The 26,596-nt window shown below is 41.3% G+C and overlaps 1 protein-coding gene across 1 annotated transcript in view; it reads left to right on the top strand.

Moving 5' to 3' along the window:
- The window catches only part of LOC125637986 (solute carrier family 9 member C1-like), a 295,718-nt gene that overhangs the window by 79,784 nt on the left and 189,338 nt on the right, over positions 1-26,596 (top strand). The window contains exons 7-10 of the mRNA XM_048853105.1: positions 6,738-6,837; positions 14,453-14,596; positions 16,884-17,055; positions 21,554-21,635. Of these exons, the coding sequence (XP_048709062.1) occupies positions 6,738-6,837; positions 14,453-14,596; positions 16,884-17,055; positions 21,554-21,635 (498 nt within the window). The remainder of the gene's footprint in view (positions 1-6,737; positions 6,838-14,452; positions 14,597-16,883; positions 17,056-21,553; positions 21,636-26,596) is intronic.

Consider the following 26,596-nt stretch of genomic DNA (forward strand, 5'->3'; position numbering starts at 1 on the left):
GGGCCCCACAAAATCTAATAGCCCCAGGCCCACAGGACAGTTAATCCAGCCCTGCCCACCACCCACAATGGGGGATGATTTTAAACAGTTCAAAGAGCTGTTTAAGAGGATTGCAGAAGCATTGGAGATAGGACTGGAAGAAGTTGCGGAGTCCAAACATAAGTTGTTGGACGTCCTCCAAAGTTCAACTTCTTCCAGGATTGCTCTCCCAATAAACAAGGTTCTCATGGACCCCGCTAAGGCCATCTGGCATACCCCAGCAACAATTCTGCCCACTTGCAAAAGAGCGTACAAAAAATATTATGTCCCTTCCAAAGGAATGAAATTTTTATTTTGACACCCAATGCCAATCCCACTGGTGGTAGAGGCTATGAATGAGTGGGGCAGACAACACCATTCCAGATCCACCCCATATGACAGGGACAGGAAAAGATTAGATCTTTTTGGGTGTAAGGCCTACTCAGCGAACCTACAGTTCAGGATCGCAAATTACAAGGCACTAATGACCAAATACAACCATTTCAACTATTCAAAGATGTCTGACTTTATTGATTATCTACCTGATGACAAAAAGGAATAATTTAAAGCAGTCATCTCTGAGGGTCAACTCCTAGTTTGCATAGCTTTACAAACCTTTCTGGACTTGGCAGACACGGCGGTATGTTCCATTGCTATAGTCATGCGATGAGCTTCCTGGGTCCAGCTCTTGGAGTTTCCCCAAAAGGTACAATCCACTGTCAAGGATCTCCCATTCGAGGGCCTGAAGCTGTTGGCAGCTAAAACGGATGAGTCGCTTCACACAAAAGACTCCAGGGCCACTCTGAAATCCTTGGACATCTACATGCCTGACCGAGGAAAAAACAGGGAAAGTATTACTCAGTGCAAAGAACAAGATTCATGCCCTATACTCAACCACAGAGGCAATATAACCCACAAAAATAGACCCATGAGAGGGAGATGACTCCCATGTCAGCCATCAACATCCCAAGAACTCCCCGCCACTCCCTAAACAACAGTTTTTAGGGTTTGGTCGAGGGCTGGAGATACCTCCCCCATTTTCTATTCCTGGAACTATCTGACAACATCCATCCTTTCGGAGACCATCTGACTCCATTCCACCCAGCATGGCAAACCATTACATCAGACAAATGGGTACTAGAAATTATCGAGACTGGCTATTCAATCCAATTTACCTCCATCCTCCCCATGCTTCCTCTCTCCCCATTCCTCTTCAGGGACCCTTCTCACAAACACCTACTGCGATACGAGGTAAACCATTTCATACACCTGGGCACTGTAGAACCAGTACCAACACAACACAGGGGGAAGGGCTTCTACTCCCATTATTTTTAACCCAGAAGAAAACAGGAGGATGGAGGCCAATTCTCGACCTAAGAAGACGCAACAAATTCGTGAAGACCCAGCGATTCAGGATGGTCATGCTAGCTACGATAATTCCAGCACTAGAACTAGGGGAGTGGTTCTCAGCCCTTGACCTCCAGAATACACATTTCCACATAATGATACATACCTCCCACAGGAAGTTTTTAGATTTGTTCTGGGCACAGATCATTATCAATACAAAGTACTCCCTTTGGGCTTATCTATGGCTCCACAGGTATTCTCAAAAGTCCTTGCAGTATTGGTGGCTCACCTCCGCAGACAAGGAGTCATAATAGTCCCCTATCTGGACAATTGCTTAGTCAAACCTTGACTTGAGAAGAGGCCCTATAAGCTATCCAAAAAACCAGCTCTTTTCACACAACTGGCTCTACAAATAAATGAAGAAAAATCAACGTTCACACCTGTACAGAGACTGGAATTCATTGGGAACTACCTCGATTCGAAGCTATAGTCTCTCTGCCCCCTCACAGATTTACTACTCTAGTCAACCTGATCACTTCAACACAAACCAGCCCACAGATATCACCCAGGACCTGCCTCCCACTGTTAGGCCGTATGTCAGCAACGACATTTGTCATGAAGCATGCAAGACTACACATGCATTGCTTGTAGGGCTGACTCAGGACAGTATACATCCCACACAGACACAGTATAAACAAGTACTTTACGATGCCAGGCAAAATACAAAAATCCTCTACAGTGTTGGACTCAACCATACAACATTTGCACAAGAGTTCTCTTTTCACAGATCCCTCCATCAATGATACAACAGATGCTTCTCTGCAAGGTTGGGGGTGAGGGCACATTTGCACAACCACATGATCCAAGGTCACTGGTCCCCATCAGAATCAACATTGCCCATAAACTTACTGGAGCTATGGGCAGTCCACAATACATGCTCACACTTCCTACTCATGATCAGGGACAAGACCATAAAGGTGTTGACGGACAACATTGCTTGTATGTTTTATATAAACCGACAAGAGGGAGCATGGTCAACACCCTGTGCACAGAAAGCGATGTGATTATGGAATTGGTGATCTGCCACATCATCAACATCTCAGCCTCCAGTCTACCAGAATGCCAAAATACCACTGCAGCTGCACCGAGCAGGAAATTCCCCCAAGACCATGAATGGGAGATAAACACATGGGTACTACAGAGCATATTCAAACACTGGGGGGCGGGTCTCAACTGTAGATGTCTTTGTGACAATCCAGAACGCCAAGTGCCCATCCTTCTGCTCGACAGCGGGCCTGGGACCCCATTCTCTAGGCGATGCTTTTCTCCTCAAATGGGAGGCACCTTTACTGTACATCTTTCCCCCCACCCCTCTCCTATCCAGGGTCATACACAAGAAAAGGACTGACAATTCCAGAGTCATCTTGATAACCCCTCCTGGCCCAGAGAAATGTGGTTTCATTATCTCTTGCAGATGGCTGTGTGCCCACCCCACACTCTTCCCTTCCACCACATCTCCTGTCTCAGGATGCAGGTCAGGTCCACCACCCAAACGTGGCAAAACACCACCTGAATGCATAGCTACTCCATGATTCCAAGGCAGTGAAATGACCTGTTCAGAGGAGGTAATGGACATTCTCTTAAATAGCAGAAGGTCTACTACACGAAATACCTACCTGCACAAATGGAAGAGATTCCACACATGATGCCAGAATGGACAAACTGTGATGACTACCTCTCCTTTACAAATGGTATTAGATTACATACGAACTTAAGAAATCTGGTCTCTCAATGAGCTCGATTAGAGTACACTTCGCAGCAATCATGGCTTTCCACCACAAAGATGACAAGTTCTTGATCTTCACCTAGCCTACCATTAAACTTTTTCTCAAGGATCTTTGTAACTTTTACCCTGAAATACAAACCCATGCTCTGTCATGAGACCTTGATCTGGTGCTGCAATGCATTACTGGGCCCCTGTTTGAACCCTTAGTGATGTGTTCACTTCTCCACCTCTCAATGAAAATGACATTTCTCATCACTCTTACTCCTGACGAGTAGGAGAACTTAAGGCCCTCATGACACACCCCCATACACAATATTTTTCAAAAACAAAGTTACTCTAAGGCGTCATCCAAAATTCTTACCTAAAATAGTTTCCTTGTTCCATTTGAATCAACCCATCTATCTCCCATGGTTCTTCCCAAAACCTCATGGGAACAAACAAGAACTGATGTTTCATACCCTGGACATCTGAAGGGTGCTAGCATTTTACATTGACAGGACTGAGAAAGTCACCAAGTTATTTCTTTCCATCACAGAATAATATAAGGGAGACGCCATATGCAAACACAGGCTGTTGAAGTGGATCTCTGGCTGCATTGACCTTTGATATCGCCATCAGCAACTATAAGCCCCATCAGGATCCCACACACACTCCACCAGAGCACACTCTACATCATAGCTTCCTCAACAATATGCCCTTTATGGACATCTGCAAAGCAGCAACCTTATGCGTCAGCCCATATGTTTACAGAGCATTACGTCAGGGAGCAGGACTCGTCATCAGAAGCTCTATTTGGACTTATGGTTTTATCATCCATCATGACTGCAACTCCAAAGCCCCTTTGTTCCAGTGGGGGGCACTGCTCTACAGTCACCTAAAGTGGAGCACCCACAGGGACACTTGTCGAAGAAGAAGAGAAGGTTACTCACCCTGTGTAGTAACTGAAGTTCTTTGAGATGGTTGTACCTTTGGGTGCTCCACTACCTTCCCACCTCCCATCTACTTTGGAGGTTTCACACTGAAGACTCTGCAGTAGAGAAGGAACCAAGCGGGGGGTGGGAGTGGGAAGAGTTGGTAGCACAGTGCTATGTAACTTTCAGAGGCGGCCCGGGACGCGGACAGCACATGTTTGACCCGGCAGGCACTGTGACAGAAATTCTTCGATCTCAGGTGCAGGGACGAAGATTCACCTGAAGTGGAGCACCCACAGGGAGAACCATCTCAAAGAACCTCAGTTACTGCACAGGGTGAGTAACCTTCTCTTTTAACTAAAAGGGAAGGGGTGTCTGTACCTAAACAGGAATCTAGCAGTAATGAGATTTTCAGAGTATCTGAATTTTTTGTGTTTTTGTATTTACATTTTATTTTGTTGCTATATATGGGTACTGTGATGAAAATTAAATTATTTTTTGTGTACTTTTTAAATATAGAGATGTCATAGGGAGATAATGACAGGTCCCTTTACTCTGATAGCTCTGTATATTGTTCTGTGTATGCCCGGGTTATGTGTTTTGGGGAGGGTTATACAGTAGTGAGAACTTCCCATGCTGTTTTTTTTTTAAATTAAAACTTTGTGATGAAACTTAAATGACAGAAGTTGTTTAGCTTAGGGTCCTTCATCACTTCTGCTTGGTCCTAATTCATTCTTGAGAAGCTCCATAGGAATGGTTACATATTTCTTGTGCCTGAGATTTTGGGAGGGTAATGCCTGATTCATTGTGAACAAAGCCAAAATTGTCCACGATGATATGAAATGTTCTCTGAATTTGGTATGTATTGCTAAAACCCGTTTGAACAAAGTTGCAGACCCATTTTTGTTATGGCAGATTCTGGCAGCTATATGATAATCTACGAGTCTCAGGTTTTATCTTTACTACAGTGTTAACTCAAGTTATGTATCCTTGAGCGAACGAGAGCTGGTCAGGACTTTTCAACTAAATGTTTTTTCATTGGAAAGTGCTGATTCATCAAAACCAAAACATGTTACAGAAACACATCAGTTTAGATTACATTTTCACCAGGAAGGTTTCTGAGGTCCAGACTGGAATTTCTGGTTGGGGGAGGAGGAAGATGGGGCTTGGCAGGGGGAGGAGAGAGAGCGAGAGAACACACACAGCCAATAATCTTACCTGGAAGGTGGGAGTTGCAGGGTTCATGTCCCTGCTCTAAATCAGGCAGAAGAGGGACTTGAACCTGGGTTTCCCATTTTCCTGCTCAGTGCCATAACTACTGGGCTATTGGCTATTCTGGTTGGGGGTTCTCTCTCTCTTTGTGAATTTTTTTTGTAAGGTCTCTGTTTTGTCTGAAGGCAGAACAAACCAAATGCTGAAATTTTTCATGAAACAGAATTCTTGTTTTCAAATTATCCTAGCTTAATGAGAGCAGTCATGCTCAAAAACAATGCTTGAACAGCACAGACTGGATTAGCAGCACAGAGAAGCTGAGTCCCTGCTGCATTATAGCTGAAGCTTCATCAGCACTCAAGCTTCACCTCCCACTCCTTGACAGATTACCTAGCATGAGTTTAAAGCACCGCTTGAGCTAGAGATTTTTGTGTGTGTGCAAGCAAGTCAAGTCAGGAGCAATAATTGAGTTATATCTTGAGCTAACACTGCACTGAAGAGAAACCCTCAGACAGGAAGAATTGGTGAGATGTTTACGGTTTTTAGCCTGATTATAATACAAAAGGTGGCCAATCTCTGTTTGTTCAAGTTTGTAGCTGTCTCCTGTGAGTCTGCAGCAGACCAACATTTTTATTTCTTCTAGTGTATAGACCACAAGAGTTATTTGTGGGATTTTATCTCTGAGTTATCTGAACTGATGTCAGTACTTCTGCTGAAGTTCTTGGAAATTACAGTATTGTTCTCATGGATTTCAATAAGTATGTGGATAATAGTGCTGATGGGCTGCCATGTAACTTCCTATAAGAGAGGGAAAGTTCCCAGAGGGTCAGATATGCTCTGTCTTGATTTGAGCATAGTTTGACTGATTTGAGTGTTAGGGTTGCCTGAAAATTTAAACCAAAGAGATTACGTACATTTTTTGACAATACTGATTATAGAGTTACAGTTTAATTTCTTCTTTTCAAATCAGTACTCTGCTGCTGAAAAATTAGAGTGTGGGGGAGAGAAAATTTTGTTAGACTAGTGGGAAATCAAAATGTAATATGTCCCTTAATAGCTCAGTTGTTTCAACTAAATAAATATTATTTATTTCCAGACCTATGATGATATCATTTTTAAGGCTGGTGCTGAAGCAAGAAACCAAACAAACTAGCCTGGGTAGTTTTAGCATAGTTAAAAAACGCAAGAGAAATAATTGATTTAGGAACCTACCAGTGTAGGAACCAATAACAAGAAAAGGAAGAATTTAAAGGAATTATGTTTCTCTTCTTAATTATATTGTCAAAGCTTATTTTAATACTTTTCTCCAATGATAGTACAAATAACACATTTAAAAAGTTCCCCAAAAAAGCAAACTTAAAGTAATTATTTTAAGTAGGCATGTCTAATCATGAATTAAAATATAGTTTGTCACCTACTGTAAATTAAATGGGATTTAATGTACTTGTTTTTCTTCTCTTTAGCTGAATGGATTGGAATGTCTGGTGTTATTTCTCTCACTGTTTTGGGAATTCTTTTAGATTCTGTAAGCTTTAGTCCAGGGGTTGATGAATTTATCTTTAGGTGAGTATTTACTTCCATTTTAAATTAACTGTTTTATGTCCTTCAAGATATTCCTTGTTGCTACTTACCTGTCAAGAGAGGGAACTGTGTTTATAGGCAGAGTAATCTGGTCAATAGTGGACCATACAAATGGTCCCTGGATTACATGCTCTTCCAGTGGGGTGGTTCATTCATAATTAAAAAACAAACAATCTAGTGTTCTGGTTAAAACACAGAGAAAAGTTGCCTTAATCCCTTCTGGCTTTGTGGAAGGAGTGTACCTCGAGGTTCTCCTTCCTAGGTGCTTCACTTTAGGTGTTCATGTGCCCCTTGCTTGTAATTGGAGATTTGTAGTAGCAGTGCCAGTTCGGATTGCACATGCGTGGTCCCTGTCTCTCGCCACCTCAGGTGGTTATCTGGCGTTGTGCGACCAACCCCCTCTCAGTTCCCTTTCTACCGCCTTTGGCTTGAGTCGGAGCATCTAGCAGCACCTCTGTGCCTAGTCTTATTACCATAGTTTTCACTAGTTAGATTTAATTCTTGCTCTTTATAGTTAATTCTTTTCTCCTCTTCTTTCCCATTAAATTTATTTTCTCTCTCAAAACATTTTTTTTCTTCAGACCAGAAGTTTAGGTTTCTGTTGTTAACTGTTAGAGTAGACTATTAGTTTTTCCCCTTACTGGGGCAAATACTCCTCTGAGGGGCATCCCCGGTTCCCTGGGTTTTAAACGCTGCCTCACCTGCAGACTTTCAGTACCTGTATCTGACAGGCACTCATAGTGTGTTCACTGCCTCGGCGAGACACACATACCTCAGAAATGCTCACAGTATCGCAACCTAAAAGCCTGGATCAGGAAAGCAAGACACCTACAATTTAAACTCTGCCTGAGGGAGAAGTCTCTCCGGCCAGCATCTGAGCCTGAAGCACAGACCCCACCTGTCAGCAATCCTTCCTCTATGGCTCAGACTAAAGATCTCCCCTCTAAGAAGGTGGCAAAAAGTGGGCCACAACTTCCCTGGCTTGGGAATTTGCCAAAAAATGGTGTTCCCCAAACTAGCAAACCCCATGGGTACTGAGCGTGCTGGCCTTCTCCATGGCTGAAGTAGTGGGACCCTCCGGTACCAAAAGAGTACTTGTGGGTACCAAAAGAGCAAAAGACTCCAAGCAGGTTCGTTCTGACATGGGCAGCAAGGGAAAACCGAAACCCCATGCTTTGGCACCGGCAGAGCTGACTAGATACCTGGCGCCGAGCGGCTCGGCACCACTGCAGACTATGGCACAACCTTCTGTTGGTATAACGCAATCGGAGCACGCATCAACACCATCAGTCATGCCGCAACAGTCGGTACTGACTGCTACACCTTCAAAGGCACTGATGCTACCGGCACCACAGCAATTCCTGCAGCAGAAGGACCTAATGGTCACCTCAATGCCAGAATATCCTATTCTCAGCACCAATGTCACTCAGGCATGTTTGCTACCAAGCCACTTCACCACTCTACCTCGATCTGCTCCCCCGTTCTCGAGTGATAAGGAGGATGAGGACGAAGGGGAAATATAATCTTCAAACCATTCTTCTCCCATGTATGCGCCTACCAGACCAGATCAACCACTGCAAAGGGGATATTATACTGCCCCAGAGGGAGTGAACCTAACAGGTAATGGTCTAGTGATCTCTCTCCTGCCGTCCATCTCCACCCTCTGACAAACAGAGCATGGTTACTCCACGGCTCTGAGGACCTGAAATGACATGCTCAGAGGAAGTACAGAACATTTTATTAAATAGTTGCAGAACAACCACCCATCACATATATCTATACAAATGGAGACGATACAATACCTGGTGCCAAAGAAACAGATCACAGCAATCTCTTCCTCGTTACCTTTTATACTGGACTACTTGCTGGAACTTAAGAAATCGGGTCTCTCCATAAGCTCAATCAGGGTGTACCTCTCAGCTGTCACAGCATTCCACCACAAGGTGGACATTTTTGTGCACCCAATCACCAAGCGTATTCTCAAAGGCCTCAGCAACATTTACACTGAAGTATGAACTACTACATCCTGGCTGGGATGATTTAACTGGGAATTGGTCCTGCTTCGAGCAGGGGGTTGGACTAGATGACCTTCTGGGGTCCCTTCCAACCCTTATATTCTATGATACTCCATATGGGATTTTAACTTAGTTTTCTGGGGCATCACTGGACCCCTGTTTGAACCGCTAGTGACATGCTTCCTCCTCCACCTTTCAATGAAGGTGAAGTTTCTTGTCGCCATCACATCTGCTAGATGAGTGGGAGAACTAGAGGCCCTCACATCACACACACTATTCATGATATTCTTCAAAGATAAAGTTACCCTAAGACTGCATCCTAAGTTCTTACCTAAGGTCGCCTCATCATTCCATCTCAACCAACCCATCCATCTACCAACATTCTACCTGAAACCCCATGGGAATAGATGGGAGTCAACACTAGATACCCTGGATGTCTGCCGGGTGCTAGCCTTTTACATAGACAGAACAAAGACATTCAGGAAGTCTCCAAAATTATTCGTCTCAGTCACTGAACAATCGAAGGGAGACGCTATATCTAAATAGAGACTGTCCAGGTGGACTTCAGAATGTTTCTAATTATGCTATCACCAATACGATCTTCAGCCTCCAACGTGGATTCACACACATACCACCAGAGCTCTATCGGCTTTGATAGCATTTCTTAACCACGGACCCCTTATGGACATCTGTATAGCGGCAACTTGGGCCTCAGCCCATACATTTACATAACATTATGCATTAGAATATCACACAACTTCTGATGCAGTATTCGGTCTTACCGCATTATCATCTGCCATGACTTCACCTCCGAAGCCCCTTCCTTCCACCGAAGGGCGCTGCTCTGAAGTCACCTAAAGTGGAGCACCCACAGGGACACTTGTTGAAGAAGAAGAGAAAGTTACTCACCCTGTGTAGTAACTGAAGTTCTTTGAGATGGTTGTCCCTGTGGGTGCTGCACTACCGCTGGTCCTCCTCTCTACTTTGGTGTTTCTCACTAGATGCTCTGCAGCAGAGAAGGAACAGAGAGGGGGTTGGTTGCACAGCACCGGATAACTGCCTCAGGTGGTGCAATCCAACCAAGCACTGCTACTGGAAATCTCCAATTACAAGTGCAGGGGCACGTGAACACCTAAAATAGAGCACCCACAGTGACAACTATCTCGAAGAACCTCAGATACTGCACAGGGTGAGTAACCTTCTTATTTATATCTGTAGTGAAAATTTTTTGATCTCGTGTGAAAGGCGCCTGTGAATCTCTTTAAATTCTCTCCCACAAAAATTACTTGACTACCTCTTCATTTGTCCAAGTCTAGCTTGTTCTCTTATTTCAGCTTGCCACAGGGACATCACCACTCAGTGCCACGTTGATCAATATATTGAAAGTAATTAAATTAAACTTTGTTCAGACAAAACATTTGTAATGCAACTTCAATTTTACTACAACTTCTAAATGACATTTTTAAAAATTTTGTAACAGGAAACTGAGTAGGTACTGTCATCTATAATTTCTTATTATAGTTACCAATTTGTAAGAAGCATATAAACAATGTACATGAAAAGTAGCTGTAATTTTGTATTTTATTTGCATGTAACCCTTTTTGAGGAGAGTTAAATCAATTATCCTTTGAAATGAAACAGTATAACTTACCAAACCCAAAAAACAAACCCAAAGGGAGCACAACAGTTGCTTATCAAAACAATATGCAGGGTAGCTGTACCTGTAAATCCTCCATACACCACACCACCATGGTCACTTGAGGACAACTCCTTAAGGTTTCCAATTCCAAACCATCACCTCTCTTGGAAGGAGACCCACATTTCTCTCCCTACTGATCAGGGTTTTAAGTTTGGGCAGCTTCCTGCCTTATACTCGAATATCCCCAGCAAGCCAGTCTGCCTAAAGACAAGGTCCAATGCTTTTCTTTTTATCTAAGGGCTATGAATAGTGTGCTGTCAGCAGTTACAAGTTACCCCACAACTCTTTCTGTTGAAGCACATTTATTCTTAAAGTAAAAGCATAGGCGATATAGTGTACTTAGATTTTCAGAAAGCCTCTGACAAAGTCCCTCAACAAAGGCTCTTAAGCAAAATAACCTGTCATGGGATAGGAGGGAAGGTCCTCTCATGGATTAGTAACTGGTTAAAAGATAGGAAACAAAGGGTAGGAATAAATGGTCACTTTTCAGAATGGGGAGCGGTAAATAGTGGTGCCCTCCAGGGTTCTACTGGGACCAGTTCTATTCAACATATTCATAAATGAACTGGAAAAAGGGGTAAACAGTGAGGAGGGAAAATTTGCAGATGATACAAAACTTCTCAAGATAGTTAATTCCCAGGCAGACTGCGAAGAGCTACAAAAGGATCTCTCAGAATTGGTGACTGGGCAGCAAAATGGCAGATGAAATTCAATGTTGATAAATGCAAAGTAATGCACATTGGAAAACATCCCAACTATATATATAAAATGATGGGGTCTAAATTAGTTGTTACCCCTCAAGAAAGAGATTTTGGAGTCATTGTGGATAGTTCTCTGAAAACATCCATTCAGTGTTCAACAACAGTCAAAAAAGTGAAAAGAATGTTGGGAATCATTAAGAAAGGGATAGATGATATGACAGAAAATATCATATTGCCCCAATATAAATCCATGGTCCAACCACATCTTGAATACTGCGTGCAGATGTGGTTGCCTCATCTCAAAAAAGATGTATTGGAATTGGATAAGGTTCAGAAAAGGGCAACAAAAATGATTAGGGGTATGGAACGGCTTCCGTATGAGGAGAGATTAATAAGACTGGGACTTTTCAGCTTGGAAAAGATACAACCGGGGATATGATTGAGATCTATAAAATCATGACTGGTGTGGAGAAAGTAAATAAGGAAGTGTTATTTACTCTTTCTCATAAGACAAGAACTAGGGGTCACCAAATGAAATTAATAGGCAGCAGGTTTAAAACAAACAAAAGGAAGTATTTCTTCACACAACACACAGTCAATCTGTGGAACTCTTTGCCAGAGGATTTTGTGAAGGCCAAGACTATAACAGGGTTCAACAAGGAACTAGATAAATTCATGGAGGATAGGTCCATCAATGTCTACTAGCCAGGATGGGCAGGGATGGTGCCAATGCTCAAACCACTGAGCTATCCCTCCACCCTCCCTAGGATGCTGGGCTAGACGGACCTTTGGTCTGACCCAGTATGGCCGCTCTTATGTTCATTACAGAGAAAAAATATAAAAACCACGAAAGAACCTACAGGCATGCAGAAACTTACCAGAGGTCACCCAACAATTTTATGGGGCCATTGTAGGCCAAAGTCTTTCCAGCCTTTCTGTGTGTGGGACCTTGGACAGGAGGTCCTCTCTGTTTGCTGGATGAGAAAGAAGGCCCTGAGCAGGCTTAAACACAGCCTTTTTATGCCCAAAAGCCCTTTCTTTGTCTGTTGGTCTCTGGAAAAATCCCATATATGCAAGCCTCCCCAGGGGCTGGTACCTCTTTGCGGGGGGGGGGGGGGGGGGGGAGTTTACAACCTGAGTGATTAATCTGAATCACCCCACACTGTTCTTAGCTCCTGGTGGAACTGTGGCAGCCCTCCTCTCCCTCCTCCTCCCCCCACATTCATATACCATTCATGCACTTAATACAATATAGTCCCCAAAGAGATTGCAAGCATTTGAAATATCTATCATACTTTCATTATGTTTCCTCCTGTGATCCTTCTTTGTAATCAGCAGATTCCCACTCCCAGACTTTCCTCCAGATGTGTGCATCTTGTACTTCTCAGTACCCTCCTGAACAATACAAGCTCATAGAAAGTCCGTCATTTCATCTAAGGAAAATGATATGCACAAATCTTGTTATCCCAAGCGATGGTTCCCAAACACCAGGTTTAGATAAAACAATAAGATAAATTTATTATGCATAAAAGTCAGGATAGAAAAGAAAAGAAGAAAAGATAAAAATGCAAGCTAATACCCAACTTAACAGGTTAAGTGAACTTAAAAGCTTAAAATCAAAAGGTTTTTCTGACCATAAGCTGTAGTAAATTTCATAGGCCGAGTCTCTTTGCAGCCTTGGACCCCTCCCCCTTAGTTCAATGTCCTCCAGGTATTCATTGATGTTTTCAGCAAAGAGATGGGAGGAGAAAAGGTGAAGTGGAGGGCATTGTCTCACATTTTTATACCACTCTCCCCTCTTTGAGAATTACCCCAAGCTGCGATGCAGGCGACATGCAGTCTGTTGCCGACATGAGGTATGAAGCATCCCTGTGATGAAATGTACATTTCTTGTTTACACCTTCTCGCCTGCTGCTGAATGGCTGCTTTAACACCTGGCTGGGGCCAGTATGTCTTTGTTTCTGAGAAACTGGTCTTATGGGTTGTCAGGGTTTCCTCCCCACTCTGAACTTTGGGATACAGATGTGGGGACCCGCATGAAAGACCCCCTAAGCTTGTTTCTATCAGCTTACGTTAAAAATTTCTCCAAGGCACAAATCCTTCCTTGTCCAAGTGAGCTAGACAAAGATTCAGGAAAAGGACCACTTGGAGTTCCTGTTTCCCCAAAATATCCCCCCAAGTCTCTTCACCCCCTTTCCTGGGGAGGCTTGAGAATAATATACCAACAAAATAGGTAAACAAGGTGAGCACACACCTGACCCTTGTGTTTTTAGGACACTAAAACCCAATCAGGTTCTTAAAAGCAGAACTTTATTGTGAAGAAAAAAAGTAAAAGAAGCACCTCTGTAAAATCGGGATGGAAGGTAATTTTGAAGGTAATAAGATTTAAAACACTGAGGATTCCTCTCTAAGCAAAACTTCAAAGTTACAAAAAACAGGAATAAACCTCCCTCTTAGCATCGGGAAAATTCACAAGCTAAAACAAAAGATAATCTAACGCATTTCCTTGCTTTACTTACAATTTTTGTAATCTAGATAATTATTTCAGGTAGGGTTTTAGGGGAGGGGTTTTTTTCTGCCTGGTGTCCCTCTCTTTGTCCTGAGAGAACACAAAACAAAAGAGAGCACAACAAAACCTCTCCCCACAGATTTGAAAGGATCTTCTTCCCTTATTGGTCCTTTTGGTCAGGTTCCAACCAGGTTATTTGAGCTTCTTAACCCCTTACAGGTAAAGGAGGGATTTTATGCTTATCTGTATGGTTATGACATGGCTATTATCCAGAATTATAGCATATTACAGTAACAATCATATAGTAGAATTTATAAATTAATATACAATGCTGATACATGTTTTACTCAGACAATAAGGTTCAGCAGATTATAAGTTTTCAAATGATACTTCACAAGGCATACTTTGTACAAAATTTATCATAGTCCTATGAAAGGGGTGAACATAGGGGTGCTGCTGCCAGTCCCTCTTTGAATCTTGTTAAATTCTTGACCCTTGGTGATATACTGTAGCAATATGTTACAGATAATAGCAGGGAATAGCAGATAACAGCTTCCAACTACAGTAGTCTGGGAATAATCAACCAATATGAGGATTACATTAGTGTTGATTCTGAAATGAAGACTAGTGCTGTGTTTTTTATAATCTATCTCTGTGCTTTTCTTTAACATAGGTTCTGGTCAATGCTGACATTTTTGGCTCATGTTATGATATTCATTATAATTGGAATTGTGATAGCTGTAAAATCCTTTCCATATGTGACTATTCGTGATTTGTTTTATATCTTAACACTCTATCTTGCATTGAACCTTATAAGGTAAGGACTACTGTTTGCCCCTATGTAGGACAACCCTCTGCCCCATCCCCCTGCCTTTTTAAAATCATGATTGCACATATGGCTTTAAAAATATTGAGGTTATCTGTTTTATGATGTTTTAAACTGCATTGTATTTTCTTTGTTAATGCAGGCACTGGCATGTCGGGGTGCTTTCAGAAATACAATTCTATGTTTATTTTAGATTTTTTTAACACTAACAGCAATGAGTTCAGCTTCTAACAGTAATTGCTGGAATTACATTAATGCTTAGCATTTTGTGGGCTTGCAGGGTAACCTTGTTAATAGGATTCCTTTGCTAAATCATGGTCTGAGTCTGATCAGTTGCCTCATAGAGAATATTTGAACTCTTATGGCCTTGCTGTATAAGAGGCAAAGAGGAAGTTCTACAAAATTTTGAATGGCAAAATTGTGTGGTAGACAGCTTAAGTAATTCAAGCTACCATCATTCTGTGGTTGAGTCTGTTGGGACAAAATATCAGATTTTGTAGATAAAATCATATGGATTGGGAATTAACTGTCTGCTTCTATGGCTGCAGAAAGAAATCTGAAGGGGACAAATGCTATATCTTCTCAGAGTTTAGTCTGTGACTTCTGAGGAACAAGCAATGTTGGGAGCACTTTGTTCCTAAATGATGTCTTTTGCTCTGAGTAGTTCTTGGCCGGTGAAGGAGTACTGGGTCCATTGCTAGCAGAGAAAAGCAGCATTTCCCTTAGAACTAGGAAAGCATTCCAGCTTCTCTGAAGGAAGAATCCATAGAATCATAGAATATCGGGATTGGAAGGGACCTCAGGAGGTCATCTAGTCTAACCCCCTGCTCAAAGCAGGACCAATCCCCAATTAAATCATCCCAGCCAGGGCTTTGTCAAGCCTGACCTTAAAAACCTCTAAGGAAGGAGATTCTACCACCTCCCTAGGTAATGCATTCCAGTGTTTCACCACCCTCCTAGTGAAGAAGTTTTTCCTAATATCCAACCTAAACCTCCCACACTGCAACTTGAGACCATTACTCCTTGTCCTGTCCTCTTCTACCACGGAGAATAGTCTAGAACCATCCTCTCTGGGACCACCTCTCAGGTAGTTGAAAGCAGCTATCAAATCCCCTCTCATTCTTCTCTTCTGCAGACTAAACAATCCCAGTTCCCTCAGCCTCTCCTCATAAGTCATGTGTTCCAGACCCCTAATCATTTTTGTTGCCCTTCGCTGGACTCTCTCCAATTTTTCCACATCCTTCTTGTAGTGTGGGGCCCAAAACTGGACACAGTACTCCAGATGAGGCCTCACCAATGTCAAATAGAGGGGAACGATCACATCCCTTGATCTGCTCGCTGTGCCCCTACTTATACATCCCCAAATGCCATTGGTCTTCTTGGCAACAAGGGCACACTGCTGACTCATATCCAGCTTCTCATCCACTGTCACCCCTAGGTCCTTTTCCGCAGAACTGCTGCATAGCCATTCGGTCCCTAGTCTGTAGCTGTGCATTGGGTTCTTCCGTCCTAAATGCAGGACCCTGCACTTATCCTTATTGAACCTCATCAGATTTCTTTTGGCCCAATCCTCCAGTTTGTCTAGGTCCCTCTGTATCCTATGCCTGCCCTCCAGCGTATCAACCACTCATCCCAGGTAGATGCTGTGGGACTTTTTGGTCAAATAAAAAAACAAAAAACTCCACCAATAGTACAACAAAACCGCTGACAATCTGGCTGACTATCAGCCAGTATCCAAATTGGACTGTCACTCAAGTTTATAGAGAAGTTTGCAGTAAGACCACTCTCATAGTACTTAAATGCCTTTGATCTACTTGACCCTTGCCAGTCTAGGTACAGACCCGGATATGGGACAGAAAATGCACTATTGTCATTGGTTGATTTTGATCTCCTGGTGGTGAATGAAGATCAAGTATCTATGCTAATATTGTTAGATCTATCAGCAATCTTTAATACCATAGTTTGTGAGGTAATATTGATTCACTTGCACACTGCATCAAAAGTGGATGCTGCTGCTTTTGGGTGGCTCTCCTTTCCTGGCTTAATGTTCCCATTGTACGGTGTGGGATCGTAGCTCCTCCCACTAAGAGCACAATTTGAAGTTCTCTAGTGTTCCATTTTATCTTCCCTCCTGTTCAACATGTGCATGGGATTGTTGGAGGGTTTGTATAAAGGTTTGGACTGTAATGCTTTCAATATGCTGATGACACCCTGTTCTATGTGTCTATCTCTGAGCATTGATATTTTTGCTCATTATCTTATTATTTTATTTACACAGAGGTCTAGTTGTTATGTTGTTGAGCCCTCTTCTGAGCCGTCTTGGTTATGGATTTAACTGGCGCTGGGGAGCTGTCATTGTCTGGAGTGGAATGAGGGGAACTTTTACTTTGAATATGGCTCTTGGGATTAGCCAATCAAAAGATCCGGGTACAGCAGCAATGAAGAACATGGTAAAAAAAATAATTAAAAGGGCTATCTACCTTTTTTTTCAAAACTTGTTCATAACTTGTACTTGTACATTTTGTTGGAATAAGTGATAAAAGAACTATAAGGACATTCAGGGCCAGATTTTTCAAAGTAAGTCAGCCAAATATATTTGCATATGAGTAACTCTTGCATAAAAAAACCAGCACAAGTACATACAGATTATTTAGGTACATAAAATTAGCACATTCAAATCTATTTATGCAATTATGAGTGGCTAACTTTGAAAATCTGGTCTGACTAATTTTAATTCATAATAGAAATATGCATGTAGATGCTATTTTTTGTATTTAAAAATGCATTGCAGTTTAGTTTGTTTAAATGTTTATATATAATCTGAATTTTCACATACTATACAACGGGTCAATATTATTTCAACAATACTTTCACTATACCTATGTAATTAACACAGAAATATTTTTACTACAGTTAGCGGTCCCTCTTAGAACGTTATGTGGACCCAGGTGCATCATGTGAGCCTTTGTGAACTAGTCCATTTTCTGCTAGGGATACTGTTATGTGGAACTGTGTTTGTTACAAGTTCTTATGGCTAAGATTAAAAAAAGAGCATGCTTGAAGTTGGGTCCTAAATCCATATTTAGGCACTCTGAAAATCAGGCCAGTTATTTAGTTATCTCTGGAGTTAGTAGCCTGACTTTAGGTATTCACTTTGAAAATTTTGTCCTATATTCCCTCCTGTGAAACTTTTCATGATTCTGGAACAGGAGCCTCCATTGTTAGATATCTCTCAATTGTCTTGTGTTTAGAACTGTGGTGGTACCAGAATTTAAGATATCAAAAATGAAAATCTCTACCTCCAGCATTGATGGTATCATTGCTTACTCTCATGTAAGATCTGAAACTCTCTCTGTTTCTGTACCTCAGGGATCTGCTCTTCCTTTAGAGGAATTTTATTCACCTGCATCCTCAGCTCTGCATGGTAGTACAAGTCCTGCTCCAAGGATGTTTTTGCCTTCATCTAGGCAACCTCGGTGGAAATCCTTCTCACTTCAGATTTCATGCTTTATACAGGTCTTGTTCCATGGATCCCACCCTTTTATGGCACCATATGCCTTATCTTATGGGGCACAAATGTGGCCATTTGACCCTCACCTTTTTCCCATCAGCTCCTTAGTCAGCTGAATCAAGTTGCAGGGGGAAATCGTTGCTTTCTAAGAATCAAGCAGGAGAGACTCAGTTATCCTTTCAGGAACTCTTAAGAACCTGCATCACTAGGAATCTCAGAATGAGCAGCAAGGCCATGTGGAGGAATATGAGGACCAACCTACCCCTTTATCCAGTATCACCTGATGAGGCTGTGACACCATCAAATATGTTAACTGTAGATTACTTCAGGACCTCCTTGAAAGGATGGTGGACATACTAGACATTCCCTTGGAATTGTCTAGTAGAGAGATCATTAATTGTTTGCTTTTTTTGCATCTGATTTCCCAGGATCAATTAGCCATGCCTATTAACAAAGACATCCTTGAACTTGCTAAAAACTTGTGGTGGACTCTTGCTGCCTTGTCTTGGCTGTATCTTAGAGGGCAGATCTCGGGTACCAAGTTCCTCCAAAGGCATTTGAGTACTTTTTTTATACATCTGGTAGCTGGATTGCTGTTTTTAAAAATAGCTCATAAAAATTGAAGTTGCGTGGGCTTTCTAGGTGTTCCCCAAGAGATAAAAGACCTAAGAAGAAGGAACTTTTGGGGAGAAAAGTTTATCTGCTGTCTTGAAGTTTTGTATGGCCAATTATCATGCCTTATTAGCTAAATATGATTTTAGGCAATGGGACAATGGTTTATATATGTCTGAGAGGCTTCCTTAAGAGACCAGAGATGAGGACATCTAGGAGCCAGCAGGGAAAATGGCTGTCTAGATCTGGTGCTCCTGCTCCGCTCCACTAAAATTCACTGACATCTGCTATTATTCTAAGGCCACAGTTTTTGTCTCAAAGTGGTTCATCCTGCTCTTTAACATCTTAGTAGCAGATGGATCTGTTTTTGGAACACCCTTTCCTCCTCTTACTCTCCCACCACCCTCTGCCCCAAACTACAAAGAAGCAGAGGCTCTCTGACAGCCCTATGCAGGGCAGCATGACGCCAATTACAGAGGAGATCCCTCTGCCTGGACCCTGGATCAAGTCTATAAAATTCTAAAGCAGATATCTGAAGAGCAGATTCTGCTTAGCAAAATGTCAGAGGATATCTCTGAAATTAAAGCCACGACTGAAGCACACCAGGTCAGTTTGCAGGGGCTATCTCTCTAGGACTGGGGGGGCTGAGAATCACCAGAGTTAAAGGGAGCCAAAGAAGTTCCCACCTCAGTGCCGTATCTCCCATATCTGCCATCTTGCCAAAATGTAAATCAAGGCAGAACCATCAAACTCTCGAAGACTGAAATGAGCACATCCCACTGATCAGGAAGTCAGACCAGTCTTGGTGCCATAGGGACAGTATCTATATTGTATCCTGTCACTGTGGCACCAGGGTTGATTGATTTGCCTAACAAACTGTGCAAACAGGGGTAGGACAGCTATCAATCCAATCTCCTGACTCCATTTCTAATAATGGTTATGGAGTTTTGTTTTTGTTTTGTGATTGTGTGCTGCATCCACTTGTACGTGCAGCTTACATGAAATGTTGCTTCAGATCATTTTGAATTTCTTGCTAGAAGTTTTCCAGGAAAGTTAACACCCTACAAATCCATGCTTCAGATGTATCTGATGTCTGTGGACCTATCACCAGGAAAGAAATATGTTCTCAGATGTATTTGAAATATTTGTTTTGCGCTTCAAATTTTAAATGGCACTTGCACTGACCAATGCACTTTCAGTGGGATTTGTCCTTTGTTTTACAAGTTTAATGGGCTCTCTTCTGATACATTGGGAAAATAAAAAATTTAATTGCTTTCTCTAAAGGTGGCATTTGTAGAGACATTCATTTCCATTCTGAGGGTTAAAGAACATAGCTTCTTAGTTATCTGTCCATCTCTTCAGTTCTTTCAAGATAGGGATGACCACCATGGAGACACGTGGACTTAGTGGGTCAGGATTTCACCCAGGATCTCAATGGGTCATGGTCACTTTTCGGATCCAGACATGTTTATGTCTGGAGTGAATCCTGAGTTCCACATGAATCAAACCATTGTTCGCTTCGCTTTGTACCTGGACTTTGACTTCTCTCAGCAAAAAAATATTCCTTGTGTGTGAAAAGGACTTTAAAGTTTTCTCTCTCCTGTATTCAAAGTTTTAATAAGGTAAAACAGTTTTTTTGTTGTTTCAAGGGTGACAATGAAAAAAAGCAGCCACCAAGATACTGGTTAGGACATGCTAAGTCCTTGAGCCTCAAGTTCATGTAGTGCCACTCTTCTATACCTTGGAGGGTTAAAGGCATCTGCATAGTTGCTATTTGACTATCTACAGATTGCAATATGTCACTACCAGCTAGATTTCTCCTCCTCAGAAAACATTTCTGTTGGCCAGAATGTGCTTACATGTACTATGTAAAGTAAGCTACAAGTAACATTTTAAGGTAATCACTGATGGCCTGTTTACTACATCTATCATATGTTCATTCTCTATTAGTAAGATGGGAGAAGAGGGATGTGTAACAAAGGCAAATTACTTGTTTGTAATTCCTTTTGTTGTAGTTTTGTCCCCTCCTACACCTCCTTGGTCCTTGGTGCTACTTGAGAGTGTGGGTGGGTTTTTTTTTCCTTTGGGGGGTGGGGATGAGGGAGTTAATTTGGTTTTGGGTTTTTTTGAACTACCTGATTGTTCCTTGTCTTTTGCTCTTGAATAGTCTTACTGGAAGGAAATGGATGCACTGGTGTTTTTATATACCAATCTTACAATCTTGTTTTCTGCTAGTGGGGTTATAATGTTATCTCTTCATACTTTCTTCCTCTTGGCAGAATGGGAAAAAAAGAACAGTACAAAAGAAAGGTAGTATGGTCAAGTGGTTAGTGCACTACCCTAGGGCTTGGGAGATCTGGATTTGAGTCCCTGCTCCACCACAGACTTTCTCTGTAACTTTGAACAAGTCCCTCAGGGCAACGGGGATGATAATAATTCCTTAATTCATGGGGTGTTGTAAGGATAAATACATTAAGGAGTGAAGTGCTTTGAGATATACTAATGAAAAGCATTATTAAATACTCAATATTTTTTAAATATTTTATTATAAAAAGGAATTACTTTTAACTTAATTTTCCTTATTTGGACATTCTGTTAGCTGTGAAGAGCATATGATTAAATTTAGCAAAATTATAAATAAAACCATCCACAATTTGAAGATATACAGTTGTGTTGCACTGTTGAAGATGATGTCAGCAAAGGCATCGTTTATGGAAAATATGTAGAGTACCTCACTGTTCGAAATAATTTGCATTTTACTTTGTACTGCTGATGATAACACTGATTTGAAGTGGTGACATGCTGTCTTTGTTTTTCTGTTTTAGATATTACTGCATGCAGGAACAGCATCAGTAATGACTTTGATGATTAATTCTACCACGGTGAAAAAGCTGGTTACAACATTGGGTAAAACACACCCATTCATATTGGGGAGGGAAGGAAAATATTAAAAATAACATCTTTGATATTCAGTTAATTTATAAAATCTGCTTTGTTCAGTTCTGGCCTATTTGGTGGATATTAGATTGAGTGCACTAGTGTAATTTTATTACTTTTTACAGTGCATTCTGCATGGATATATTAATTGGACAATTAACACAAAATAGTAAAATATATAAAAATCACAAAACAAGGCATGATATAAGAGTTATCAAAATTGAGTTCACTATAACTCCAATACTGCTTTTGCACAATACCCCTTTGTACAGACATTTAAAATTAATTTATCTAAGAACTAATTGATTTATCAAGATCTTGTTTAAATAAGATAAAATAGAGCCTCAAATCAATGTTTTTAAGGTTTGATATATTTAATGAACTCTCTTTAACAAAATTTTGTACATATCTGCACTCCTAGTTCTGTCCAGGAGTGAAAATACTCAAAATTATTTAATGATAAATTGTTTGTCAAAGATTTCCCTCTCACATAACAGAATTCCTGGCAGATAATGTGTCCACTTACTAAAGAGGTAGAAGACTACAAACAAAATAAACAAGCAAAACAACCTATCAGACAAATGTGATTATAAAATCACCAGTACAGCAGATTCTGGTTTAGCCCAGAAACTTCCACAGTAGTAGCACTGTAGTCCTCCAACCTAAATGGGCAGCAGGATTGGAAGTTGGATGTGGACATAAGGAAAACTACAGTACAGTACACACATTGTCCAGGAAGTAATTCTCTCTTGTATATCTCCTCTTCACCATTCTACAGTAGAATTTTGAAAAGAGAGCAGATATATTGAGTAATATACATTTGAGAAGGAAGACTTATTTTACAAAGGAGGCTATAGCCATTTGTATTTAAAGGCTGCTTTTGAAAATGCAGTCAAGTCCCTGCTTTTAGTGGCTAGTGAAGATGATGGGCGGTCATGAAAAACAGTGTGACCAACTTAAGAGCCACAGCGCATATTGATCTATGAAGAGTAAAATTAGCCTTCTCTTTTTTGATAATCACTGAGGGAAGCTATTGCTTACATGGGAAGAGTTAATTAAAAACATATTTTTACAGTTTTCTATACAGCAAAAATTATGACAAAGCAACCACTGTGTATTGAGTACTGATAATGTGCATAATCATAAAATCATAGGACTGGAAGGGACCTCGAGGGGTCATCTAGTGCAGTCCCCTGCACTCATGGCAGGACTAAGTATTAATGCTGTATAAACATCTGAGATATATGCGTGGTATATCCTGACTTTAGTAAGGCTTTTGATCCAGTCTCACATGACATTCTTATAAGTAAACTAGGGGAATATGGTACTGCTGAAATTACTGTAAGATGGGTGCACAATTGGTTGAAAAACTGTACTCGAGTAAAGTTATCAATGGTTTGCTGACAAATTAGGAGGACGTATCTGGTAAGTTCCCACAGGGTTCTGTCCTGGATCCAGTACTGTTCAATATTTTCATTAACAACTTGGTTGATGGAGGAGAGTACACTTTTTAAATTTGTGTAGGACACCAAGCTGGGAGGGGTTGCAAGCTCTTTGGAAGACAGGATTTTGGAAGACAGGATTAGAATTCAAAATGATAATGATATACTGGAAAATTGATGTGAAATCAATAAAATGAAATTCAGTAAAGATAAGTACAGAGTACTATACCTAGCAAGGAAAAATTAAGTACACAAATACAAAATGGGAAATAACTGACAGGGCAGCAGTACCTACAAGAGGATAGAGATTAATTGTTCTCCATGTCCACCAAGGATAGGACAAGTAGTAATCAGATTAATCTGAAGCAAGGGAAATTCAGGTTGGATGTTAGGAAAAACATTCAAACTATAAGGATAGCTAAGCACTGGAACAGGTTACCTACGGAGGATGTAGACTTCCAATCATTGAAGGTTTTAAATAATAGGTTAGATAAACATTTGTCAGGCATTGTCACCATATACTTAATCTTGCCTCAGTGTGTCAGGGCAAGGAGATTGACTAAATGACCTCTTAAGATCACTTCCAATCCCTGATTTGAGTCTAGATCAGGTAGTCGCTAAACAGTTGATTCATAAATAATATAGCAATTGGTGGTAGAAGCTTCATGTTGATAAATTTTGTAATGATTATTGTTGAAAGCCTTTGCAGAAGTATTTTAGGGAGTTAGTTTCATGCACAAGAAGAGGGAGATAAGTCCAACAGTTGTATTGAAGAAAGCATCGAGGTGCAATAGGGAGAAGCCTGGATTTGAGCTTTTCTACACTTGAAATTTGTTGCAGGTTAACTTGAGTTATTTCACATAATTAAACCTACTTTGGAAGCAGGTTTGCTGAGTTGTGGGATGAGTTTATCTGCAAAGAAGTGTGTGTGAATGCATCCCCATCCCAAGCAACTGTTATGATCTTATAAGTCCTCCTACTGGTATCCCACAGAGGTATTCCAGCTACCTGGATCAGCCTTTCTGTTTACTTGTGTGCCCTCTGTTGTTCCAGGGTCATCCTGACTGGATGTCACCTCTCTTTTTAAGTGCTGGTGCACATCCAGGTGCTGTCCTTTGCATTTCCAGCTCATGGAATTCACATACTTGTGTCATACTCCTGATTATTAAGCAGTCATGCCTCATGTGTCAGTATAGTCCTATGCTGAGGGGCCAGGACTTAATTGCCCTTTAGGGAGAGGAGCATGTAGAGACCACTCTGAATTCTAGCCACTGCAATGCACAAATATACAAGCAGCTATCCAAACAAATGGAGCAGGTCACCACCAGGATCCAAGCACGTGCTGCATTAAGGGAAGGTACTCCAACTGGATTATAAGTAGGGCTCAAGTCATGCCAGAATGCCCCAGAACACCATTCCAGCATGCCAGAAATGTCTTCTGGTACTGTTACTTATGACTGATAGCACTGGAAGTGGATTCCAGCCCTTCTTTTTTTAGGACTCCAGCACTTGTTATAAGACTGTGAAGGACAATAATAGGACCTCTGGGAGAGCTTGTAGCTTCTACAATGAGTGAACCATATATTTGTGAGAGATCCCACCAAACAATCACTGCATTGTATAGACACCTCTGAGGACACCCCCACTGATGTCAAACAGGATGCAGACCAGGAGATTGTTAATGAAGTACTGGATATTGACTCAGTGGACCAAGAGACAGATGCTGCTCCAGAGACCAAGGAGCTGTCCAAGATACAGCTAGAGGTTGCACTTGGATCACCAGCAGAAACCCAACCTGTGGAGGGTACAACTTCCAGTAAGTATTGTATGATATATTATATTACAACTTTATGAGGGGATTTAAACAACTTAGTTCCAGGTGTCATCAGGGTGCTGCCAGATGTTGGTCTACCCTCTGTCTGCCTCCTGGGTTTTTAACCCCTCTTCTCTACAAGTTACTCAAAATAGTGGCCATGCGGGAGGGTGTACAAACTCTTCACTGCCCCCGCCCTTTTAAAAAAGTAAACACACAACCATCACTTAAGCTTATTGTGTACTGCTCCACACACTCCTATCATGGCTTATTGTTCTCTCTCTCTTTCCCAGTCATTCCTCCCCAATCAAGCCTCTGCCTCCCCAGCCAAGATGGTGGCACTGCATGTGTTAACAAGGAGATAGTTTGAAGAAAAGGCACTTTTATAGTGTTGGCAGATACAGGAAAGGAAAAAGCAATAAAACTATTTCTCTGGTTCAGGGCTTTATTAATACCCTTAGCTTTAAGCCATTGTGCAGTATTGTAAAATAAATCAGCTGTCACACTACACAAACATTTCTAAGAATGAAGTCTATGGGTTACTGCAGAATTCCATTTCTCTTGCAGAGCACTTTACGCTGATCTGATGATGTTAAAAATGAGAATTAAACCACAGATGATGCTCTAATTTGGTATGGAGATTGCATGACTATGCAGCTCTTAGCACTGTCAAACTGAATAACTGGCTAAATAGGTGATTTATAAGGGTCAAGGGTGTGTGTGTGGGGGGGAGTTTTGTGGAACATTGCAGCAGATATTGTGGAGAGAGGGGGGTTGTGTGATTCTGATGGCCTCCTTCTCAGCATTATGGTACCAATCTCCTGTGTGATAGGAATAGTTAGGATTGTCAAGGAGGGCTTTATACTAACCATAGAAGGAGAGAGTGATAATGGGGCAATCATGACACAAACAACCAAATAAGAAAACCAACCTCAAGGCATCATGCATATTAACATATCCAAGCATGTAAGGAACAGATTTTTAATTATGTGCTAATGCTTGGTGTCTATACAATAAACAAGAAGAATTGAATACTCATGAGAAAAAATATGACATTTTTGTTATTACTGAAACTTGTTGGGATGGATCTTATAACGGGAACATTAAAATTCGTAATTACAACCTGTTCTGTAAGGAGAGAATGGGAAAAAGGGAATGGCACTCAACATAAGACACTGTTACCTGTTAGAGTCATAGATGATTCAGAATAATAGGACCTTGAGTGCTTATGTATTAAAGTTCTAACTAGTAAAACTAAAGTTGGGGTACTGGTGGGTATCCCTTACAGATCACTTAATCTTACTAGATAACAGGACAAACTCCTCCTTAAACATCTGTTTGTAATGTGTAGAAGGAAAAATTGTTCTTTGAGGGCTTGCACATGTTTATTCCAATGTAGGTATGTGCACGCCCTGAGCAGAGTCACCAGAAATTTTTCCCTTAATGGTATCTGTTGGGTTGGCTCTAGTGCCCTCTGGTGCCATGTACTCATATTGCCAAGATAAAGGGCCCTGCCAACCCCACGCCCCCTCAGTGTCTTTTTACTGCCTGTGACAGGGCGTTGGAACTGTTCTCTTTGCTTCGGCAAGCTTTTCCCAGTGTTTTTTTCACTCTTTTTACAGTGTATATAGTTGATTTGGTTGTATGTTTTTTGGGTTTTTTTAAGTTTTAGTTAG

The sequence above is a fragment of the Caretta caretta genome, chromosome 6 (genome assembly GCF_965140235.1).
Source record: "Caretta caretta isolate rCarCar2 chromosome 6, rCarCar1.hap1, whole genome shotgun sequence".
NCBI lineage: Eukaryota > Metazoa > Chordata > Testudines > Cheloniidae > Caretta > Caretta caretta.